The 20,650-nt window shown below is 39.1% G+C and overlaps 1 protein-coding gene across 1 annotated transcript in view; it reads left to right on the plus strand.

Annotated features, from left to right (window-relative positions):
• LOC121434751 (protein piccolo-like) overlaps positions 1-20,650 on the plus strand; it is a 298,146-nt gene that overhangs the window by 14,269 nt on the left and 263,227 nt on the right. The window contains exon 3 of the mRNA XM_041633705.1: positions 11,630-13,090. Coding sequence (XP_041489639.1) covers positions 11,630-13,090 — 1,461 coding nt within the window. The remainder of the gene's footprint in view (positions 1-11,629; positions 13,091-20,650) is intronic.

Below are 20,650 nucleotides of genomic sequence, written 5' to 3' on the forward strand. Positions count from 1 at the left end.
CTCCCTCCCTCCTCTCTCTCTTTCTTTTTTTTCTTTCATTCTTTCTTTATTTCGAGACCAGCTTTTTATTACTACAATAACAAGCTGGGTAGTTGTGAAGAGAAAGATTTTATTTTGGGTCACGGTTTTGCAGTTTCATCCTGTGATTAATGGCCTATTACGGTTGAACCTGTCAGGAGGCAGCAATTATGTCCGAACGGGTGAATGGGGAAACAACCCACCTTATAGTTGGAGAGTAGAAGTCAACAGGAAGAGGTACCAGTTCTGCTGTCTCCTGCAATGGCTTAGTCTTAGTGATTAGACCAGGAAGGCCCATCTGTGCATTTTCATCATCTCAGCAGTTCCCATTGTGGGGATCATGCATCTATAGATAGGAAATATTTAGAAAAGTGCCCCTGGGAGACATTATAGATACCAGTTATAAGAACAACCTAATCGATGAAACTTGTGGTTCTGAATGATATGAGAATTTGAGATAACATATTTATGATGCTATTTAGTCAGTATTATTCATCATTTTCCATCAAGGATATCTGTTGTTTGATTGGCATCATGTTCATAGAAGTCTTAAGATAAATAACATCTCATAATTCTACGCATAAGATTTTTGTAAGATAAAAGGCATTTGTTTTATTCCAATGATCTAGAAACTCCCATGATACCTCCTTTACTATTAAAAGTAGATTATCTTGATTATAACAAAATGGGTTTGCCACGTAAACTAGTTGTCTAATATTGTTACTTACCAGAAGAAATAATTTTTAAAAATTCTGTTCACAAATATTACATAGAATCCTAGTCTTTGATGTGGTTCAAGGTGAATGCTATCTCTCTGATTCCTGCATTCCTTGACTGCACTGTGTTTGCACACAGTTTCATGTTGTACTCGCGAGCATAGCCACTAGACTTTAAACCATTGCTTTTTTCTTAGTTTTGGCTTCGAAATGACTAAACATTTCAGATGTCTTTTTCAAGAGTTGTATTTTATTATGTTTACTCTGCTCGTTATGTATAATTACATCTAATATTATGATCTATATAGTTTAGTAATAGCAGATGTCCTTCTTTGAAAGCAAATAATTGAAGATGATGAGGTCATCAAGCTTGACTTGATGAGTGATAGTAGCCCTTGCCTGTTGCTGTCCTATGAGGAAGCATACATTTGTCACTTTTAAATTATGTCAAGTCTTAAATGCCCTTGACAAGACAACCTGTCATTATAAACATTTCAAGAATATTTTACTAAAGACAAATGTATAAAATAATCTATAATAAATTTATAATTTTCCATAAATAATGAGATGATACTGATCATCTATCGCAGATCTAGTAACTAGAAATTTGAACATTGTACATTTCAAGCTGTTTACTCATCAATTTATATGGATTTTGACATTTAATATTCTTTTAATGAGGTATTGATATTTAGAACACCTAAGCTAATGACATTTAGTTTCTGCAAGCAATTGGTACAGAAAAAGAGTCATGAAGAAGGAACCTGGTTTCTTATCTTCCTGATCACTGGTGCTGGAAGCCGCGCTCTGACTTCAGTTCTGCTCTCTAGGAAAGCTGACTGAGATCCTGTTTGACTGTGAGGGCACCTCTGTCACTGGCCATTTTGCCGGCGTTTGACGGTAGAGATTAGGGAGGTGATGACTGCCTCTGGTTACGGATAGCATGTGGAGTCTAGAAGGACAGATAGGAACTTAGCAATTTGAGATTCGATTTTGTTTGTAAAATAGAATATGTATGGAGTGAGACAAAGAGGCAGAGGCAGAGAGAGAGTCCCTAAATATAAAACAACTTACTACCTATTGTGTGCTTTTTCTAATAAATAGCACTAACTATAAACTGTTTCATATAGAAATATATAAATGTCATATAGAAATATATCATATAGAAATACAATATTTGTATCACTAATTCATCAGAAGTTTTAGTTCTATACTTATAATAAATCTTAGCAACACAGTCAACTCATGGAAAACAACCTAATTGGTTAGTTTCTTCATTTGTGAGCGTGACAATAGTAATGAATTTTCTGGATTGGCTGAGGAAAGCTAAGCTTCTGTCCAAGATTCCTCTTATTCTGTTGTACTGACAGAGGAAGAAGGATTTATTTCAAAACATTATCAGAAGAAAATGAATGATAATGAAAGTTTAGATTAAATTTATTTGAGTGCAAACAGAATAATATAAGGTTGCTGAAGCATGATTTGAAACCCATTTCCCTGATACTTATCTGTGAAACGTATTTATACACCGCTGTACAGCTTTGGAATCATTTGCAGGTTGTAAGAGGCTCCATTAAAAAACCTATGATTCAAAAGTGCCCCTTAGGGACTATGGATATTTATATGAGCTTTAATATATTTTTAGCATTTTTACCATTTTATAAACTGTTTTTTTTTCCTTCCTTGGCCAGTGCATACAAAGATTCCCCCAGCTCTGATCTAGTTTAATGATCTGCAGCTCTTAGCACATGTTGGCTTCCTTCTTGTTTTTATGTTTTCAGCCCACGAGATTGTTTGCCTACTTCACTAGCGTGGCTTAATTTTTCAAAAAAAATAAATAATTATAAAATAATTCAAGAAGCTAGTGGAGTACTTAAACAATCACAGTTTAACTGGAGGCATTAGTAGCCATAAACTGAAAAATTGAGAGCCAAGGCTTGTGTTTCTCCATCTTCTGAAGTGTGGAAGCTTGAGAAACCGTTTCGAAGTTTGAGCTATATAATGTAAGCTCAGTTGCTGATTAGACATCCTCCTCTTGTGTGCAACTGCTATGGTAAACATGGACTCCCTTCCATAGACAAATGCTTTCCGCTCTTGAGGTGGTGGAACCTGGAAGAATGGAACCTAATTCTTCAGAGCATCAAACAATTTATACACTGAGTGTTAAGAAAGGTCCCCTGAGTAAAGTCCTCACGCAAACTGTGTATAGTAAGGAGTTTTTCCGCAGAGGCGTGTAAAGGATAGTTTAAACACTTAATTGGTAACACCAACAAGCAATAATGGATAATGTGAAGTCAACTCACTCCTATCCAGAACATCTGAGAGGGGCTCAAAAGCACAATCCAAAAGCAATGCCTTATGTTGACGAAACTGAGGTCACAAGATTCTTCTCTAATTTTCTTGGAGTTTCCCCACAAACACGCAGAATTCCCTGCTTTGATTCCGTTCTTGGGCCATGGTCTGACAGCCCTATGCTTAGGTAAAAGGTGCTATAGTGAGTGTCAGATTTTCTAGTTTCAGGCAACTGTGGCAAACATTGAAACATACTCCTATCATCTGAAGCTGCAAGGATCAAGAATGGTATTGTTAGCAGCTGGTGAATGTTGCTGTGGTTTATTAGTACAGAAGTGCACATTTGACATACTTATCACAAACTGGACATAGTGGCCAAATTATTCAGCTGGAGCCTTCAGTTAGTTTAAGAGAAGCAATATGCAACTTTATGGGCTAAATAAAGATTGTCACCAAGTTGTGGAGAATATTATTACAGTTCTGAAGAATGCCATGTCTGCCTTTTAATCAAAATAAATTATGCATTGATATGCATAGCTAAGGATTATAACTACAGTAAGCCACTTGTAGTCAAACTGCTGTAGGGTGTGGCTGTCTCTGTGGGAGACATGCGTCATGTGCTCTGGGCAATGTTTGAGTAGCAGGAAACATGACCTGCCTTGAAGCTGGAAGAGCTTGGATTCTTATTTATAAAGTTGCATTTTAGACCAGTTGTCTGGCTTTATTATATTTTCAGTGGTGTTCAAAATTGCATAAGGTTTTCAGTAAGTATTTTAAAATAAATTAATGATATAGGAGAAGGCTTTGTAATGGTTTATAGTAAAAAAAAATCCAGATTTATGTATTTCCCAATACAGAAATATGAGCAACATGGTAAGTGGCCAGTCCTTTTAATGTGTAAAGAGAGGAGATAGACGAATAACTGGAAAATACATAAAGTTATTGCATATTTTAACTACAATGCAAATTTTCAAAGTGGTAATTAAGATATGGCAGACTTAGTTGTGGCAATAGTGCACGATAAACAAAGACATCCAATTCTCGTTGTAGAAGACAAAACGGGTTGCACTTAGGGAAAGGCACAGGAGCTCCCAGTGGACAAAATCACAAGCTCGGCTCAGAGAGGATGAGAGCACCAACTTGCTGAAGAAATAGTCCATTTAGGGGTTATGATTTGCACAAAGAATAGTTGTGATGAATCAAGAATTAAACCCCAACAGATTTTATTGTGCAAAGTCATGATGAAAGCATAATTGGAGAACACCAGGGCAGCAGCTGATACAAACACCAGCAGACATCAGGTCCTGACATTGTTCTTTTGATGGTCCATTATTTCAAGTATGTCAGCTATCAGAGTTGAGCAAAGAGTCCTTTATAAATTTTAGATGGATTTTAGTTTTGTTTTAATGAAAGAATGTTTTTTTTAACCATTGTTGTTTTAAGAAGTTTCCATTCTATTTTGAAGCTAAACACATGCTTGAAATTCTCAGAGAATAAACAAGTTTGTATTCTGAAGAAAATTACAAAATAATGCTTCGAAACAGGAATGCGTTTTTTTTTCTGGATCTCTAAAAAAATGTACTATTGATATTATTAACTAGGTTATCAAGTTGAGTATTATTGCTATTGTAGGCCTGAAATTAAGAATCATAATGTAATTATTTGACAATCAGTAGTTTGTGTATAATTTTTAAAGTGACATACATTATTAATTACAATCATATATGTGATACCCACAATTAAACCCCTTGAATAATCTAAATAAGACATTGATTATCTCCCAAAGCCTTAGCTAGTGAAATTGTATTTCTGTGTTTTCGAGATCCAATGTTCAAAGGCTCAGCAGAAAGAGAATGTGGAGCCTGTGTTCACCAGGGAGATTTGTTAGGTGCTTGTGTGTGTGTGTGTGTCTGTATTCACATATGGAGTGGCCCAAAAGTGAGCAGAGGTGACCTCTCCCATACCTACATTTATGTAGCATATAAAGTCAGAAGTCTAAATGAATAAACATTATTAGGCTTTTCTTTTAGCCTCGCATTCCAGAGGGCTAATAGAGTTTAGATTAGCTCATTAAATAAATATGTTTCTATATCTTGAATTTCATTTATGGATTTTCTATAAATTGGCCTGTCAGGAATGTAAAAGACGACTATTTTATTATTTGTTTTGTATAATCTAGAGTTTCAGTCAGTTCAGCTTGGGCTCTGTTTAATCGTGTTATGTTCTTTCGTTTTAATACTAGCATTTTGAAAGAAAGAGTACTTCAAGGGCATGAGAGTTAAAAGCTCTTCTCTTCCACTATTCTTTATTCTGCTTTCCTCTCCATTTTATCAGAAAGATGCAGATGATTAAAACACACTGTTAGAGAGGGGTACTGCTTGTGACAGGGGAACTTGAAAGTTGTTTATGATATCTCTGTGAAAGCAGGAAGAAGTTATGAGGACTAATATGTTCCTTCAAAAAATTAGTTCTTTGGGAATTTTATGCTATGCATATTTTTAATTTCACTGCCCCCAACTCTTCCCAGTCCACTTCCCTTTCCTAGCCACCATTTTATTTTTGTTGTTATTTGTCTTAGTTAAGGGGTTCTAGTGCTGTGATGAAACACCATGACCAAAAAACAAATTAGGGAGAACAGGGTTTATCTGCCTAACCCTTTAGCATTGCTGTTCATGACTAAAGGAAGTCAGGAAAGGAGCTCAGACAGGGCAGGATCCTGGAGGCAGGAGCTGATGCAGAGACCACATGAGGGGAGCTGCTTACTGGTTTGCTTCCCATGGCTCACTCAGCCTACCTTCTTATAGAACCCAGGACCAGTGGCCCAGGGATGGCAACACCCACCGTGAGTTGGGCCTCCCATATTGATCACTAAATGAAAAAATGCCTTACAGCTGGATGTCATCAAGGAATTTCCTCACCTGAGGCTCCTTTCTCTGATGACTCTAGCTTGCGTCAACTTGACACACAAAACCAGCTAGTACACTGTTTTTTACCTATGATGGCTGATTTTAAAGGCCATACATTCTTGAATGTGTGGCCATGCACTAGAATTTGGTTGACTTACAAGGGACTACACTCTTAAAGAAAACTGCCTCTATCAAATGTCAGTGTCCATGAGCTAGGGTTGAGGTTTTGTAACTCTACCCTCTCCTGTTGAGATTTGGTCTGTCCTAAATGTTCATAGGTCTTGTGTATACTATCACAGCCACAATGAGTTTACATGAGAATTTCCCTATGGTGCCCAGAAGACACCTTTGCTTTATAATCATTCATGGACTTCTAGCTCTTGACATCCCTTTGTCTCAATTATTCAATGATCTCTGAGCCTTGGAGAAGAGTTTGTGATGCAGATGTTCCCTTTAGTACTAGATATTCCACAGTCTCTTATCTTCTGTGCTTTGACCAGTGGTGAATCTTCAGGTTAATCCCCATCTGCTGGAAACAGAAGCTTCTCAGATGAAGGTAGGGAGATGCATCGATCTATGGGTATAACTGTAAGTTAGTAGAAGCAGTGTATCTGTTTCCAAGTATGGTAGTAGGAGGTATTCCCCAAGGTCAAGTTGTCTACCTACAGGCCTTTGGTCCCGAGAATGATGCCAGGTTTCTTCTCGTGGAATGAAACTTAAATCCACTCAGGAAGTGCTTGGTTACTCCCACGATGTTAATGATACTCTTGCACTTTGGCACATCTTTCCAGGACTGTGATTATTGCAGCTCACAGGGATCACAGCTGGGTAAGATTGAAGATTACTTTTCTCATCCGGTAATGTGCATAGCACATAGAGATGAAGTTTCCAGATCAGTACCAACATGATAGCTCCATATCGTATGTCATCTTGAGCAATATTTCATATTATCAAGTTCTGAGAATGACCAATAGCACTATAAATATTCTGTAATATTTGTGAGTATGTAGTAGGGAGGACGCTTGTTGGTTCCTGACTGCTCAGCCCTGAAATAATCACACAAAAACCATGTTAATTAAACCACTGCTTGGCCAATTAGCTCTAGCTTCTTATTGGCTAACTCTTACATATTAATTTAACCAATTTCTATTAATCTGTGTATTGTCATGTGGCTGTGGCTTACCCGGTAAAGTTTCAAAAACATCTGTCTCCAGCGAAGGCTACATGGCTTCTCCCTGACTCCGTCCTTCTTCCTCCCAGCATTCAGTTCTGTCTTCCCTGCCTAGCTATGTTCTGCTCTGCTATAGGTCCAAAGCAGTATCTTTATTCGTTAATGGTAATCACAGCATATAGAGGGAAATCCCACATCACCAATATATGGAACCTCACTGACCAACAGCTCCAAAAGAGGTAACACATTCCAGGCACTGGGATATTTATTTTGAGGCTTTGATGTCTACTAGGAGCTAACATTTTCCAAGGTCCTCACACATGGTTGTAATAGAATGAAGATACAGTCATAAGAAATGAAGTGGCAATTGTTAACGAGAAACACAGCCACCAGTGTAACTGGCAGCCAGCATTTAGCTGATAGTGGTGGTACATCAGGTACCTCTGCTCAGCCAGCTTTAGAGACAAGGGTTTAACTTTGAAAGGGAAATAAGGAAGTTAATATTTCCAGATACAAGAAATATTTGTGCTTATGTGATTATAGTATATACTTTCCAGTTTGAACACATATTGGGGTGACTGTCTATGTCCAGAATTAAGAGTACTAGTGAGAAATGCATGGAATCAGAAAATAAGTATTAAAGCATCTATGCTGACTGTGTTAACAGTTGTGGTACACAGCATAAACATAAATGCCACAGTTAGCAAAATTAAACACTTGCAATTTCAAAAGCTTGTATCAACTAAACATTTGTATGTTCCTGATGCTGAGAAGGTCAAATACACTTTGGGGGTCAGGAAAAACATAAGAAAGTCCTTTTCTACTGGATGCTTAAATTCTTTGGGGAGTTTGGAAATAGATCTCGCCATAGAATAGCTATGTGAGTACTAACATAAGAACGTCAGCGGCATATTTCGATAGTAAAAGCTAAAGTTGAGCACTTCTCTTGTTCATTTTCAATATTACTTAATGGAAGTATACATTATTTGAGATGTAAGGGTCAATGAAAGAGAGTTGCTTTGGAGAAGTGAAAGAATAAATGGGGAATTGTTGGAGGAAGGGCCGCTTGTTCTTCCCGGCTGCCTGGCTAGCTTAGACCTGAAGTAATCACACAGAAACTGTATTAATTAAATCACTGCTTGGCCCATTAGCTCTAGCTTCTTATGGGCTAACTCTTACGTATTAATTTAACCCATTTCTATTAATCTGTGCATCACCGCAAGGTCATAGCCTAACAGCAAGGCTTCAGTACATCTATCTCAGGCGGCTCCATGGCATCCCTCTGACTCTGCCTTCTTCCTCCCAGCATTTAGTTCCATCTTCCATGCCTGCCTAAGTTCTGCCCTATCAACAGGCCAAAGCAGTTTCTTTATTCATTAACAAAGAAAAGCAACACACAGACAGAAGAACCTCCCACACCAGGGAATTATCTTTTACACCCAATGCAGACATATGTAGGCAATAATTGTAACGTGACTATAGTAAAAATATGACAGTGAAATTTGGGAGAGAGAGGGCAGTGGCATTATTTCTGTCTTGTGCTCATTAATCTCTCTGTTCTTTGTGGGAAATCTAACTGGCATCAATGTCAGAGTTGGCTCACAATTTTCTTGGATAATTATGTTAATACCGAGGATAATTTGGAGCTTTACCATTTGTTCAGTGTATTAAGGGACAAGATAGTATTTACCTGTGTGTGCATATGTGTGTGTGCATGTATGTGTGTGTGCATGCGTGTGTGAGTATGTGAGTATGTGTTATATGCATGTGCGAACACTGTTAAGCACTGACATAAGACTCCTTTAGATACTCATCAGATATGGCTAGTAGAATTAAGTTAAAAGCAGACTCTTTTTAAAAACATCCTAAGAGGATAAAGGACTGTTTGTATTATCGTAGTTTAGGCAAATGATTTAAACTCTTATTCTAGAAGTGAAGCAGAATATAGAAGGATGAAATGTCTCATGCATTGTTTAGAAAGTAAAATCAGTGTATTAAATAGATAAGAGAGGATAGCCAAGTGTGCTTGAGGAAAAGGTGTGCTAAGAGAAGAGCATTCTCTGAATGGATGGCCACACATGTACCCTTTCTCCTTCCCCTAACTACTTTCTGTGTCTAAGTAGACACAAAAGTATTTACTTTTATAAACTACAGCCGATCGCTTAGTTTTGGCCATATAAAAGGCATTTCCTGAATTTATGTATATCAGACATTATATATGTTGTTGTATTATATTAATTTTGAAGTTGGCCAAAGATGTACTTAAGGACCAATGATGGGCATAAATAACTTACAATTTTACTCATAAGTTCAAGAATGTCTCCTCAAAAAATATTTTACCGATAGCAACCTGAGGCTGAAACAAGTAGGAAAGAAGGAAACAACAAAATATTTTCAGATACAAATTTTAATGTTGCATTATGCTTTAACATTTATCTTCTAACTTTCACTGTATTGTAGCTGCCAGTAGGTGTGGAACTCTGGATCTTTCCTTCAGAGGCCTGTGCAGTATTCAGAGCCCTCAATAAACAGTTGAGTGAAGGAATGAATAGTGATAAAATTTTATATCTATGAAACGGAGTGGTCATCATAAGAATTCGCCCTAGAAATTTGTAATTTACACTTATTAACTCAGAGACACACCATGTACTTGGATATTTTGTAAGACAGTGGGAAATTGGATACACTATACTTACAAAGATTTAGGGATCTAATTATATGTTCTTCTTTTATTTGGCTAATTATGTCAGGATTTGGAAAAGTACGCCAGAAAAAGTAAATAGTAGAACATTTACAATTAGCAATCTGGATAGTGGGAATCTACTTATATACAGGGCTCCTTCTTCATCAAAAAGGTGTGGAAGTGGCATGAAAGTTCCTCTATACCTCAGAGTAATTTCACCAAAGTATTTACAGGAGCAGCGACTATTTGGTTACTCTATGATTTCAAGCATTGTTTGTACAAACGTTGTTTACTCTTTGAAATGCTTCCAACACATGAAAGCTATCGATGCAGAATAGCTGCAGGTGTAGCTGTTTGCACAGAGCTGACCTAGCATGTGTGGGCCTTGGGTTCACACTCCTGCATCTAATCCACAGCAAATCAGAGGTTCAAGGGGCTTCTCAGCTGTGGAGCCAGTCTGAGGCGGGTTTGGCCTACCCGAGAAATATTTTTAAAAACTTAAGGAATACATAGCTACTTACCGTGGGTGTTTTTTTAATTTTTAATGTAATATTTAAAATGGAAATATGACATTTTAGAGTTGTCCGGTCTTACGTTTGCTGTTTATGGATTGAAACAATTTTATTTGAACACACCTATAATCCCAGTACTCAGAAGACTGAGGTAGGTAGATTATGCAGCAATACCTTGTCTCGAAAATAAATAAATCAAAGAAGAAAAAATACTTTTATAAGTCTTAGGAAAGATTAATTAAATTTTATTCCAAAAGACAATTACTTGCAAATAAAGAATATGTTGCTTGTCCAGCCAACATGTGACTCTTTTGTACTGCCTGGCATTTCCCCAATACCTATGATTGATATACTCCTTTTCCTCATCATGCTGCATTATGTACAGAGAGTTTTGTTTCCAAACTGTTAGTACTGGTTACCCTGGATGGACAGGATTAGATAATGACAGAAATCAAAATTATATTTTTTCTGATAATACTTAAAGTAGTCTGTGGTAAGTATTTTTGGAATCATACAAAATGTTAAATAGTCACCCTTTTGATTGTCTTATAATTTGTTATATTAAACTCCACATGTGTTCCCAGTCAACGACATATGAAATATGGGCGTAATTGTGCATGTGTATACATACATGTATCTCTCTCACCTATGTACATTTCTCTTGCTCTCCCTCCCCCTTCTCTAGTTTAAACACACTCATATACATTATCTACTATCTGAAACACTTACCTTAAATCATCTTGATAAACTTTACAGGGAATCAACATTTTCTTTGCTAAATCATGCTATTTATGATAATCAAAGACTCTTTCCAGCTTAGCTTGGTTAACTTTATTGCCCCCCTGTGTGACTATGTTGACTTGAAGTAGAAGTGAAGATGCTCTACCTTAACAAATCAGCAATGTTTCATAAGTTGACGAGCCTCCTCGGGCTTGTGTAACTAAAACCCGGTGATGAGCCAGGAGCAGAAAAATACATGTCATCATATATTAATGGACTCTAAGAAGTTAAAATTCATGGTTTTTATTACGTATTACTTTCTATTTCTGGAACTAACCTATCTGAGCAAATCGTGGGTGAAGAATGCCAGGATGCGCACTGGAGGCAGAATAGAGTAAAATCATGCTGTTTTCCTATTTACTTCCCCTAAAACATAGCGTGCTTTAGTCTCTGCGGTTCGTTATCTTCCATAAAGTGAAATTTTGCATGTTTGATTAAAACGACTATATTTGATCTTTGGAATAACGAGTTACATGGCAACATGCATGCTATGAAAACGTTTGTGTTTTTGCAGTGTTATCTTAGTGACGATGCTTGTATGTTATTTGCAGATCAAAGAATGGCTCTGTTTAAACTGTCAGATGCAAAGAGCTCTGGGAGGTGAACTGGCTCCAATCCCATCCTCACCCAAGCCCAGCCCTAAGGCTGCCTCTGTACCTCCTGCAGCCGCGGCCAGCAAGCCACTGGTACCATCAGAGCCGGCTTCCCCCAAGAAGGAACCTCCACCGAAGGCTGCCTCTGTACCTCCTGCAGCAGCGGCCAGCAAGCCACCGGTACCATCACAGCCTGCTTCCCCCAAGAAGGAACCTCCACCCAAACAGGACAGCCCCAAAGCCCCTGAGTCGAAAAAGCCACCGCCGCTGGTGAAGCAGCCAACCCTTCACGGACCTACCCCAGCTACAACCCCAAAGCCTCCAGTGGCAGAGGCCTTACCTGAGCCAGCCCCTCCCAAGGAGCCTTCTGCACCCCTACCTGAACAAGCCAAGGCACCTGTTGCAGATGTTAAACCAAAGCAGCCCAAGACGGCAGAGCCGCGCGCTGACGTTCAATCTTCAGCAGTGGCAACAACAAGGCCCGATGTTCCGAGCTCTCAGGTGCAGCCACAGGCTCAAGTGCAAACAGCCCCTCCTTTGAAAACGGACTCTGCCAAACCTTCCCACAGTTTCCCACCAACAGGAGAAAAAACCACCCCATCTGATTCTAAAGCCATGCCTAGGCCTGCGTCAGACTCAAAAATTATTTCACATCCGGGGCCCAGTTCTGAGAGCAAGGATCCAAAACACGTTGATCCAACTCCCAGAAAGGAAGAGCCTAAGAAAGCACAAACCAAGATGAGTCCGAAACCAGATGCCAAGCCAGTGCCAAAAGGGTCACCGACACCCTCTGGCCCACGACCTACCCCTAGTCAAGCTACACCCCCATCTCACCAGCCCCTAAAGCCTCAGGAGCAACCAAGGCGGTTCAGTTTGAATCTGGGTAGTATCACCGACGCCCCCAAATCACAACCTACAACTCCTCAAGAAACTGTGACAGGGAAGCTGTTCGGGTTTGGAGCATCCATCTTTAGCCAAGCATCAAACTTAATTTCCACAGCAGGCCAGCCTGGACCTCATCCACAGACTGGGCCGGCAGCCCCAACGAAGCAAGCCCCCACTCCATCACAGACCCCTGCAGCTCCTAAACCCACAGGTCAGCTCCCACCAGCACCTGCCAAGGTGCCACCTGTGAAGAAGGAAACAAAGGCTCCGGCCGCTGAGAGCTTAGAGTCCAAACCTGAGCAAGCTCCAGCAGCAAAGAGGCTAGAAAAAGACAAGAAGCCCCCACCCAGTAAGGTCAGCAAACCCCCACCGGCTGAGCCTGACAAGACCACCAAATCGGAGCCAACCTGTCCGCTCTGCAAAACTGAACTCAACATAGGCTCTCAGGATCCTCCCAACTTCAACACTTGTACAGAGTGCAAAAGTCAAGTGTGCAGTCTCTGTGGATTTAACCCAACGCCCCATTTGACGGAGGTAAGCAACACTTACATTACATATGGATGAGAATATATGTCAGTTTGTTCTGAATAGTTGGGAACCCAAATTTCTGAGCAATGAAGTATGTTTCTACTGAAAAAAAGAAATAAATATTGGTAGCTTGGAAAAGGTTAAAATTGCATTCATCCACACTGTTATGAGTTTTTGATCTCTGTGCTTTTATGGGTTATTGCACAAAAAGTAAGAGATGGGATGTGTTAGAAAATTAAAATGATAATGACCTCAGTATTTTATGAGTTAGAACCCATGCCAAGGCTCTTCCATTTCCATATGGGAAGTCCAGAAAAAAAATTGTAATGCATAGTTGTCATTTTCTACAACCCATTTCTTGTTTGAAATTCGTCTTGCCTTCCTTTGATCTCGGGATCTTGCTGTTCAGGCCAGGCTGGCTTGGAACCCACCATCCTTGCTTGAGCCTCTGGGGTGCTGTCATGTTATGGCCTTTAATGCATTTTCAAACAGAACTTTAGTTGATTAGATTCATATACAGTATAATCAAACACTGTTAAAACCTTGGTGTCAGTTAAGGATACTGTCTAGTAAAGTTAGTAGTTCTCGTGTGGTTGTTTAAATTTTCTCTGTATCTGTTGGTGGTGCCGTCTGCTGAGATAATAGAGTACATTTCTGGGAGCTGTGGAAGGCCAATGTCCTCTGTGACTAGAGAGAAGACACTCTAATGAGTTTGTGTCAAGAACATCCTCTCTACAATGTAAATAACCAAAATGCAGTTGGTGACTCTCTACCTGATCATATAGCTGGAAAAGAATGAGTGGATAAGAACTGGTATTATGCTAAGGCAATATTAGAATCTTTGGCTATAGGTCACTCAAGGGTTAAATGATCATTCCTATGTTAGATAAACAAAGCATTGCCTTAATAAATATTTCAAAAATTAAAATAACTGTCCATCACCTTATATCATTTTTATTATTTTTTTTTACATTTATTTATTTAATTAATTATTTTACTTCCTGGCTACAATTTCCCCTTCGTCCTTTCCTCCTGGTCCTTCCCACCAACCTACCCAACACTATCCACTCCTCCTCTTCTGTCACTCTTCAGAAAAGGGCAGACCTCCAATGTATACCAACCAGCCATGGTAAATCAAGTTGCAGTGAGACTAGACACCCCCTCTTTCATTAAGGCTGGTCTAGGTAGGAGGAAAGGGTTCCAAACCAGAAACAGAGACAAAAGACAGTCTCTGCTTCCACTGTTAGGAGTCCCGAAAGAAGATGAAGCTACACACCTGTCACATATGTTCAGAGGGCCTAGGTCAGTCCCATGCAGGCTCCAGTCTCTGTGAACTGAAGCACGATTAATAAAAACACAGAGACAGAAACTGGGGTCATCTTGTAGGTTCCTGGAGATGCCCCTGCAGCAGGCTTTTACCTGACTCTGAAATCCCCCTGTTTCCGTACTCTCCCCATCCATCCATTCTCCAACCTGGTCCCTGATTATTCCCCCACCTGCCCTCGATCCATTCATGAAATCTCTTCTATTTCCCCTTCCCAGTGAGATCCGGGCTTCCACCCCCCCTCCCAACCCTTCTTGATAATTGGTCTCTCTGGGTCTGTGGATTGTAACATAGTTATGCTTTATTTTACAGCTAATATTCACTTAGGAGTGAGTACATACATGTTTGTCCTGCTGAGTCTTGCCTTCCACACTCAGGATGGTTTTTCTGTTGTACCCATTTGCCTGCAAATTTCATGATGTCATTGATTTTAACAGCTGTGTAATATTCCTTTGTATAAATGTACCACATTTCTTTTTTTTTAAAGATTTACTTTTTATTATTTATACTGTTCTGCTTGCATTAATTGTGTGCATGCCAGAATAGGGCACCAGATCTCATTATAGATGGTTGTGAGTCACCATGTGGTTGCTGAGAATTGAACTCAGGACTTATGGGAGAGCAGCCAGTGCTCTTAACCTCTGAGCCATCTCCCTAGCTTGGCATTTTCTTTATCCATTCCTTGATTGAGGGACATCTATGTTTTTCCAGGTTCTGGCTATTATGAATAAAGTTGCTATGAACATAGTTGAGCAAGTACCTTGTGGGAGGATTGGGCATCCTTTGGGTATATGTCCAAGAATAGCATTGCTGGGTCTTGTGGTAGATTGATTCCTACTTTTCTGAGAAACTGTCTTACTAATTTCCAAAATGGCTGTACAAGTTTTCACTCCTACCAGCAATGGAGAAGTGTTCTCTTTGCTCCACAGCCTCTCTGGCATTAGCTGTCACTTGTGATTTTGATCTTAGCCATTCTGACAAGTGTAAAATGGAATCTCAGAGTCGGATTTACATTTCCCTGATGACTAAAGATGTTGAGTATTTTTTTAAGTGTTTCTTGTCCATTTGAGATTCCTCTTTTGAGAATTTTCTATTTGGATCTGTACCCCATTTTTAATTGGATTGTTTGGTATTTTGACATCTAGTTTCTTGAGTCTTTATTTTGAAAATCAGCCCTTTGTCAGATGTGCGGTTGATGAAAAACTTCTACCATCCTGAGGGTACTGATTTGTCCTATGATGGTGTCGTTTGCCTTACAGAAGTTTTTCAATTTCATGAGGTCTCATTTATTAAGTGTTGATCTTGGTGTCTGTGCTACTGGTATTATATTTAGGAAGTAGTCTCCTGTCCCAAATTCAAGGCAATTTCTCACTTTCAATTCTATCAGGTTCAGTGGATCTGGATTGATGTTGAGGTCTTTGGTCCATTTGGTTTTGAGTTTCATGCAGAATGATAGATGTGTCCATCACTTTTACGCAAATCAAATCTACTGAAGGGTACTTTCAGTCCACTGTGTCTAATCTTGTGAGGCAATCAGGCAGAGCTGAAGAGGTTTGGATGTCAGAGAATCCTTAGGGTTGGTCTTATTATTTGGGCTCTGATTTTTTAAAAATAAATTTTAATTAAAATAAAATTACCTCACTTTCCCTTTTCCATTTCCTCCCTCAGCCTCTCCCAGGTTCAGGTACCCCCGCTCCAACTTTTCTTCAAACACAGGTAAATGGATGGACCTAGAAAGACTTTCCAATTCTTTAATAAACAAGCATAGAACGTTTTAGTTGCTCACTTTGAAAGCACAGGAGGTTGCCATGACTTTGCTAACACCATGTGAAGGCACCTTCGCTGCAGGATTCAGCAGGTTTGTTTTCTCAGCTGTGATGAGCCTTGCTAATTAACATTCATTTTTCAAGGAAGATACATATTGTTTCCTCAGCCCTTTGTGAGTGTTAACTGTTCTTATTGCCTGCAAATTAACTCCAGTATAAATGTAAAACACAAAGCAAAATTTAATTTCCTCATAGTTTTAGAAGAGCATTTGTGTGTGTGTGTATGTGTGTGTGTGTACATTCATCCGCAGTATAATTTTTGTTTTTCTAGTACAGCTGCATTTATCTAAGCTGTTAAAAAATTGTACCCTTTAATGAGGAGCCTTATGGTGTCAACACAATGCGTTTATTGAAATAGCTGTAAAGCAAAACAGCACTACTGAAAACAAAGCTGTAATTTCTATATTTTTTTAACGTAATCATGCATATAGAGTAAGAGAAGGATTGTGCCTTATAACACACATACAGTGTTGCGTATATCTGTTTATATACACACCAACACTATTTGTTTATGTACTGATGTGCATTTACCACATTTGACCTATCATGATTATTAACATTCTGTCAGAGTTCGCAGTATTGACATGAGAAGTCCTTGAGTACAGAGTCGGGAACTCTTCCTGGGCAATCTCTGATATTCTGGATGTTGTTTAATCATGCCTTGAAGGTCAGAGTTTGGAAAGGAAATCATTTGAATAGATTGCAGAATTAGCCAGCCTGTGTGGAACTTTAATTTTGGATAAGTTTAAGGTATAAGTTGTCTAAAGCTTTTAGATAGTTTAAGTGAGATCCTATTTTAAATATGGCCCAGCAGGATATAAAATATCGATCATTCTTCACATTATTGTGCTCTGCAGTCATTTCCTTGCGTTTAGAAGATGGTGTTGCAGGGGAGAGGAGATTTTGATACAGCAAAAATGACCAGTGTTCTTGCCCATGACTATGGTAAAGGATTCATTCAGTTGGTAGAAGGCTTACCTCTGCTGTGGGTATAAGCTACTGGCTAGTCCAATATTAACGAAGTGAATGAAAGTTAGTTCTTTTATTTTATGTTCAAATATTCATGTTATTATTGCTCCCAAAGCTTTAGAGGAATGCCAGATGAGCTAGCTGCAAAGGTTCATAATACAGTGTGTCTGCGTGTCTATATGCCTTTACATATATACACCCTGAAAAGGTTGATGATACAGTGTGTCTGCGTGTCTGTATGCCTTTACAGATATACACCCAGCACATATGTAAATATATTCTATTAGGCAGATTTATATGTGTCCAAATAGTTCTAACTATTTAGGCTTAATTTACAACATGAGCCCACTGTTACTACTAAATCATTTTGTTTGTTTGTTTTTTAATTGGGAAAGTGTTGACAGAGATTTCTGTCCCATCCGGTCCCGCAGCCATTCAGTCCCAAAGAAACACACAGAGGCCTATATTAATTATATTATTATAGTTATTATATATATAATTATATATGAGCTCAGGTTTTTAATTAACTAATTCTTATATCTTACATTAACCCATAATTCTTGTCTGTATTAGCCATGTGGCTTGGTACCTTTTATCAGTGAGGCATTCTAATCTTGTGTCCTCCTTGTCTGGGTGATGACTGTAGACTGAGCCTTTTCTCTTCCCAGAATTCTCCTGTTCCAGTCGCCCCACCTATAGTTCCTGCCTAGCTACTGGCAATCAGCATTTCATTAAACCAATATAACTGACAGATCTTTACGGGGTATAAAGCCATTGTCCCACAGCAGGAAAGCATGTACTTCTAATCTTCATTTAATCTCTATGTTTTTAAGCTCTATTTGTGATATATTTTTCTTGTGATTCGGTGTTACTGTACTATTAGTTCAGAAGGAATATTCTCAAAATATTCACACTTATTCCTTAAGTACAAAGAAATGATGTTCCTTTGGATAGAGTCAGAGTTTTCTATTTATTTTCTAGCATATATAACTATGCACCAAGTCTCTGTTTCTCTTATCCCCATGACGGAGACAGATGCTTTCCTTGCTGTTCCATAGTGCCTTCCTGTCATACTTTTTTTCCTCTCCTTTCTCTGGCAGTGAAAAGACAGCCATTGTCGATTTGTATTGGGAGCAACCAAAAGTATCCCACCTGTCCACCCCTTCCCGAATACAGCTGTCCTAAGGCTGCTTCCTGATCCTCTTGCGCATCATCCCTCACTGGTCCTGAGGAGTACTAAAGTCTTCCTTCTGGTGGACCCTGGGGTGCATCTAATGTCTAGCCTGAGCTTTACTGTTTAACTGTGTAACATCCAGTTTGCATAAATGGTGCTATAACCTGTTAACCTCTAGTAGCAAAACACAGTTCTTTTAGTCTTAATTTTTGTCCAAGCAAAATGTGGTTTATCTTGGATGAAGTTTTAAAATTTGCAGTATATCTTCCAAAAAAGAGCTGCAATGAACCAATCTGGAAAGACACTGAGCAAAACAGTCTAGGCTGGCAATGTCTTTCCCTTCTAAATTTTAGTAATTCTCATTTAGTTCAAATGCAAAAGATGCCAAACTATCCTTTTTGTGGGTATTTGTTTTTGTTGGGTTTTTTTTTTTGCCTCTCTTTTCTGAAGTAACTTTTATCATGAAAATAAGACAACATGAAATGTATTTCTTCATGCTGTATGAAGTCCCAGAGTCATGATTTTGCTTTCTTAGCAAGCTGATTTTGCATGGCCTAAATGGTGTAGAAATAGCTAGCATATATTTGTCACTAGGCAACAAATGAGACTTTTGAGCTATTAAGACCCAGTGGTAGATGGTGATCCTCTCAGTTCTTTCTCTTTAGCTGAGGTGGCTTCTGCATTCTGCATCGCTTACAGCTGGTCTAGAAAAGATGAAACACATTAGTTTAGCAATGCATAATATCTTTCATCCACATTCATCAACATTACTTAATACTGTAAAAAGCATATGCAGCACTAAAAACTGTTTTAAAGTATGTCTATTGGTGCAAGTATGCACAAAAATTAAAAGCTAGATGATCCCAGATCAATTATGAATAAAGGACTCTACTAATAATCAGTTCCAGAGGAAGCACATGGTGGAACTCTGTAGTCTGGGTTGGCATTTCTGACCTTTCTGACAGAGATCCCTAGTGCAACTTTTATAACAACATTTATAATGTGGTTATAGATGATAAAGTTATTCAATTTCAAGATAAATTTGTTTTCTTTCTTGAATGATATTTATTTTCAATAGTCAAATACAGATTTAAAATTGAGGAGTTTTGCTCAATTTTTAAGAAATTAATTTTTCCTTACAGTCCTCATTTTGGATGGATTCTATAGGGTAGCTACATATCTCAGTGACCATATAAGTCATTTAACACCTTTAGTATTGTCTAAATGAAGAAATATGAATTAATTCTGTGGGTTTATATTTCACCATATATATTATACTTTTATTAGAGATTTAGGTTATTATTTTATTCTAAATAAGCAGAATTTTGTACATAAGATTTATATTTTGAATGTTTCATAAGAAAAATTTGCTTGTATTAAATAAAGAACAAAGATAACAGTGTATCAAATTCTCTTGGTAGATATGAAAGCAGGTAGCATCTCCATCTCACCTGCTCCACTCATCCACCACTCACATCTCCTCAGCTCACCTCCTCCACTCACCTCCTCCACTATTCTCCACTCACCTCCACTCACCTCCACTCACCTCCTCCACTCACCTCCATTTACCTCCTCCACTCACCTCCTCCATTCACCTCCTCCACTCACCTCCTCCACTCACCTCCACTCACCTCCACTCACCTCCTCTACTCACCTCCTCCACTCACCTCTCCACTCACCTCCACTCACCTCCTCCACTCACCTCCTCCACGCACCTCCTCCACTCACCTCCACTCACCTCCACTCACCTCCTCCACTCACCTCCATTCACCTCCTCCACTCACCTCCTCCATTCACCTCCACTCACCTCCTCTACTCACCTCCTCCACTCACCTCTCCACTCACCTCCTCCATTCACCTCCTCCATTCACCTCCTCCACTCACCTCTCCACTCACCTCCACTCACCTCCTCCACTCACCTCCACTCACCTCCACTCACCTTCTCCACTCACCTCCTCTACTCACCTCCTCCACTCACCTCTCCACTCACCTCCACTCACCTTCTCCACTAACCTCCTCCACTCACCTCCTCCATTCACCTCCATTCACCTCCTCCATTCACCTCCTCCACTCACCTCCTCCACGCACCTCCTCCACTTACTTCCTCCACTCACCTCCTCCACTCACCTCCACTCACCTCCACACACCTCCTCCACTAACCTCTTTCACTCATCTCCTCCACTCATTCACGAAATTTCTTTTTGCTTAATCCAGAATAACTTATTATTTGACAACTTATTTAAACAGCTTTTTTTCATCATTTCAATTACACA

This window comes from Microtus oregoni, unplaced genomic scaffold (assembly GCF_018167655.1).
Source record: "Microtus oregoni isolate MIOR12 unplaced genomic scaffold, Mior012 000044F_ref0000062, whole genome shotgun sequence".
Lineage (NCBI taxonomy): Eukaryota > Metazoa > Chordata > Mammalia > Rodentia > Cricetidae > Microtus > Microtus oregoni.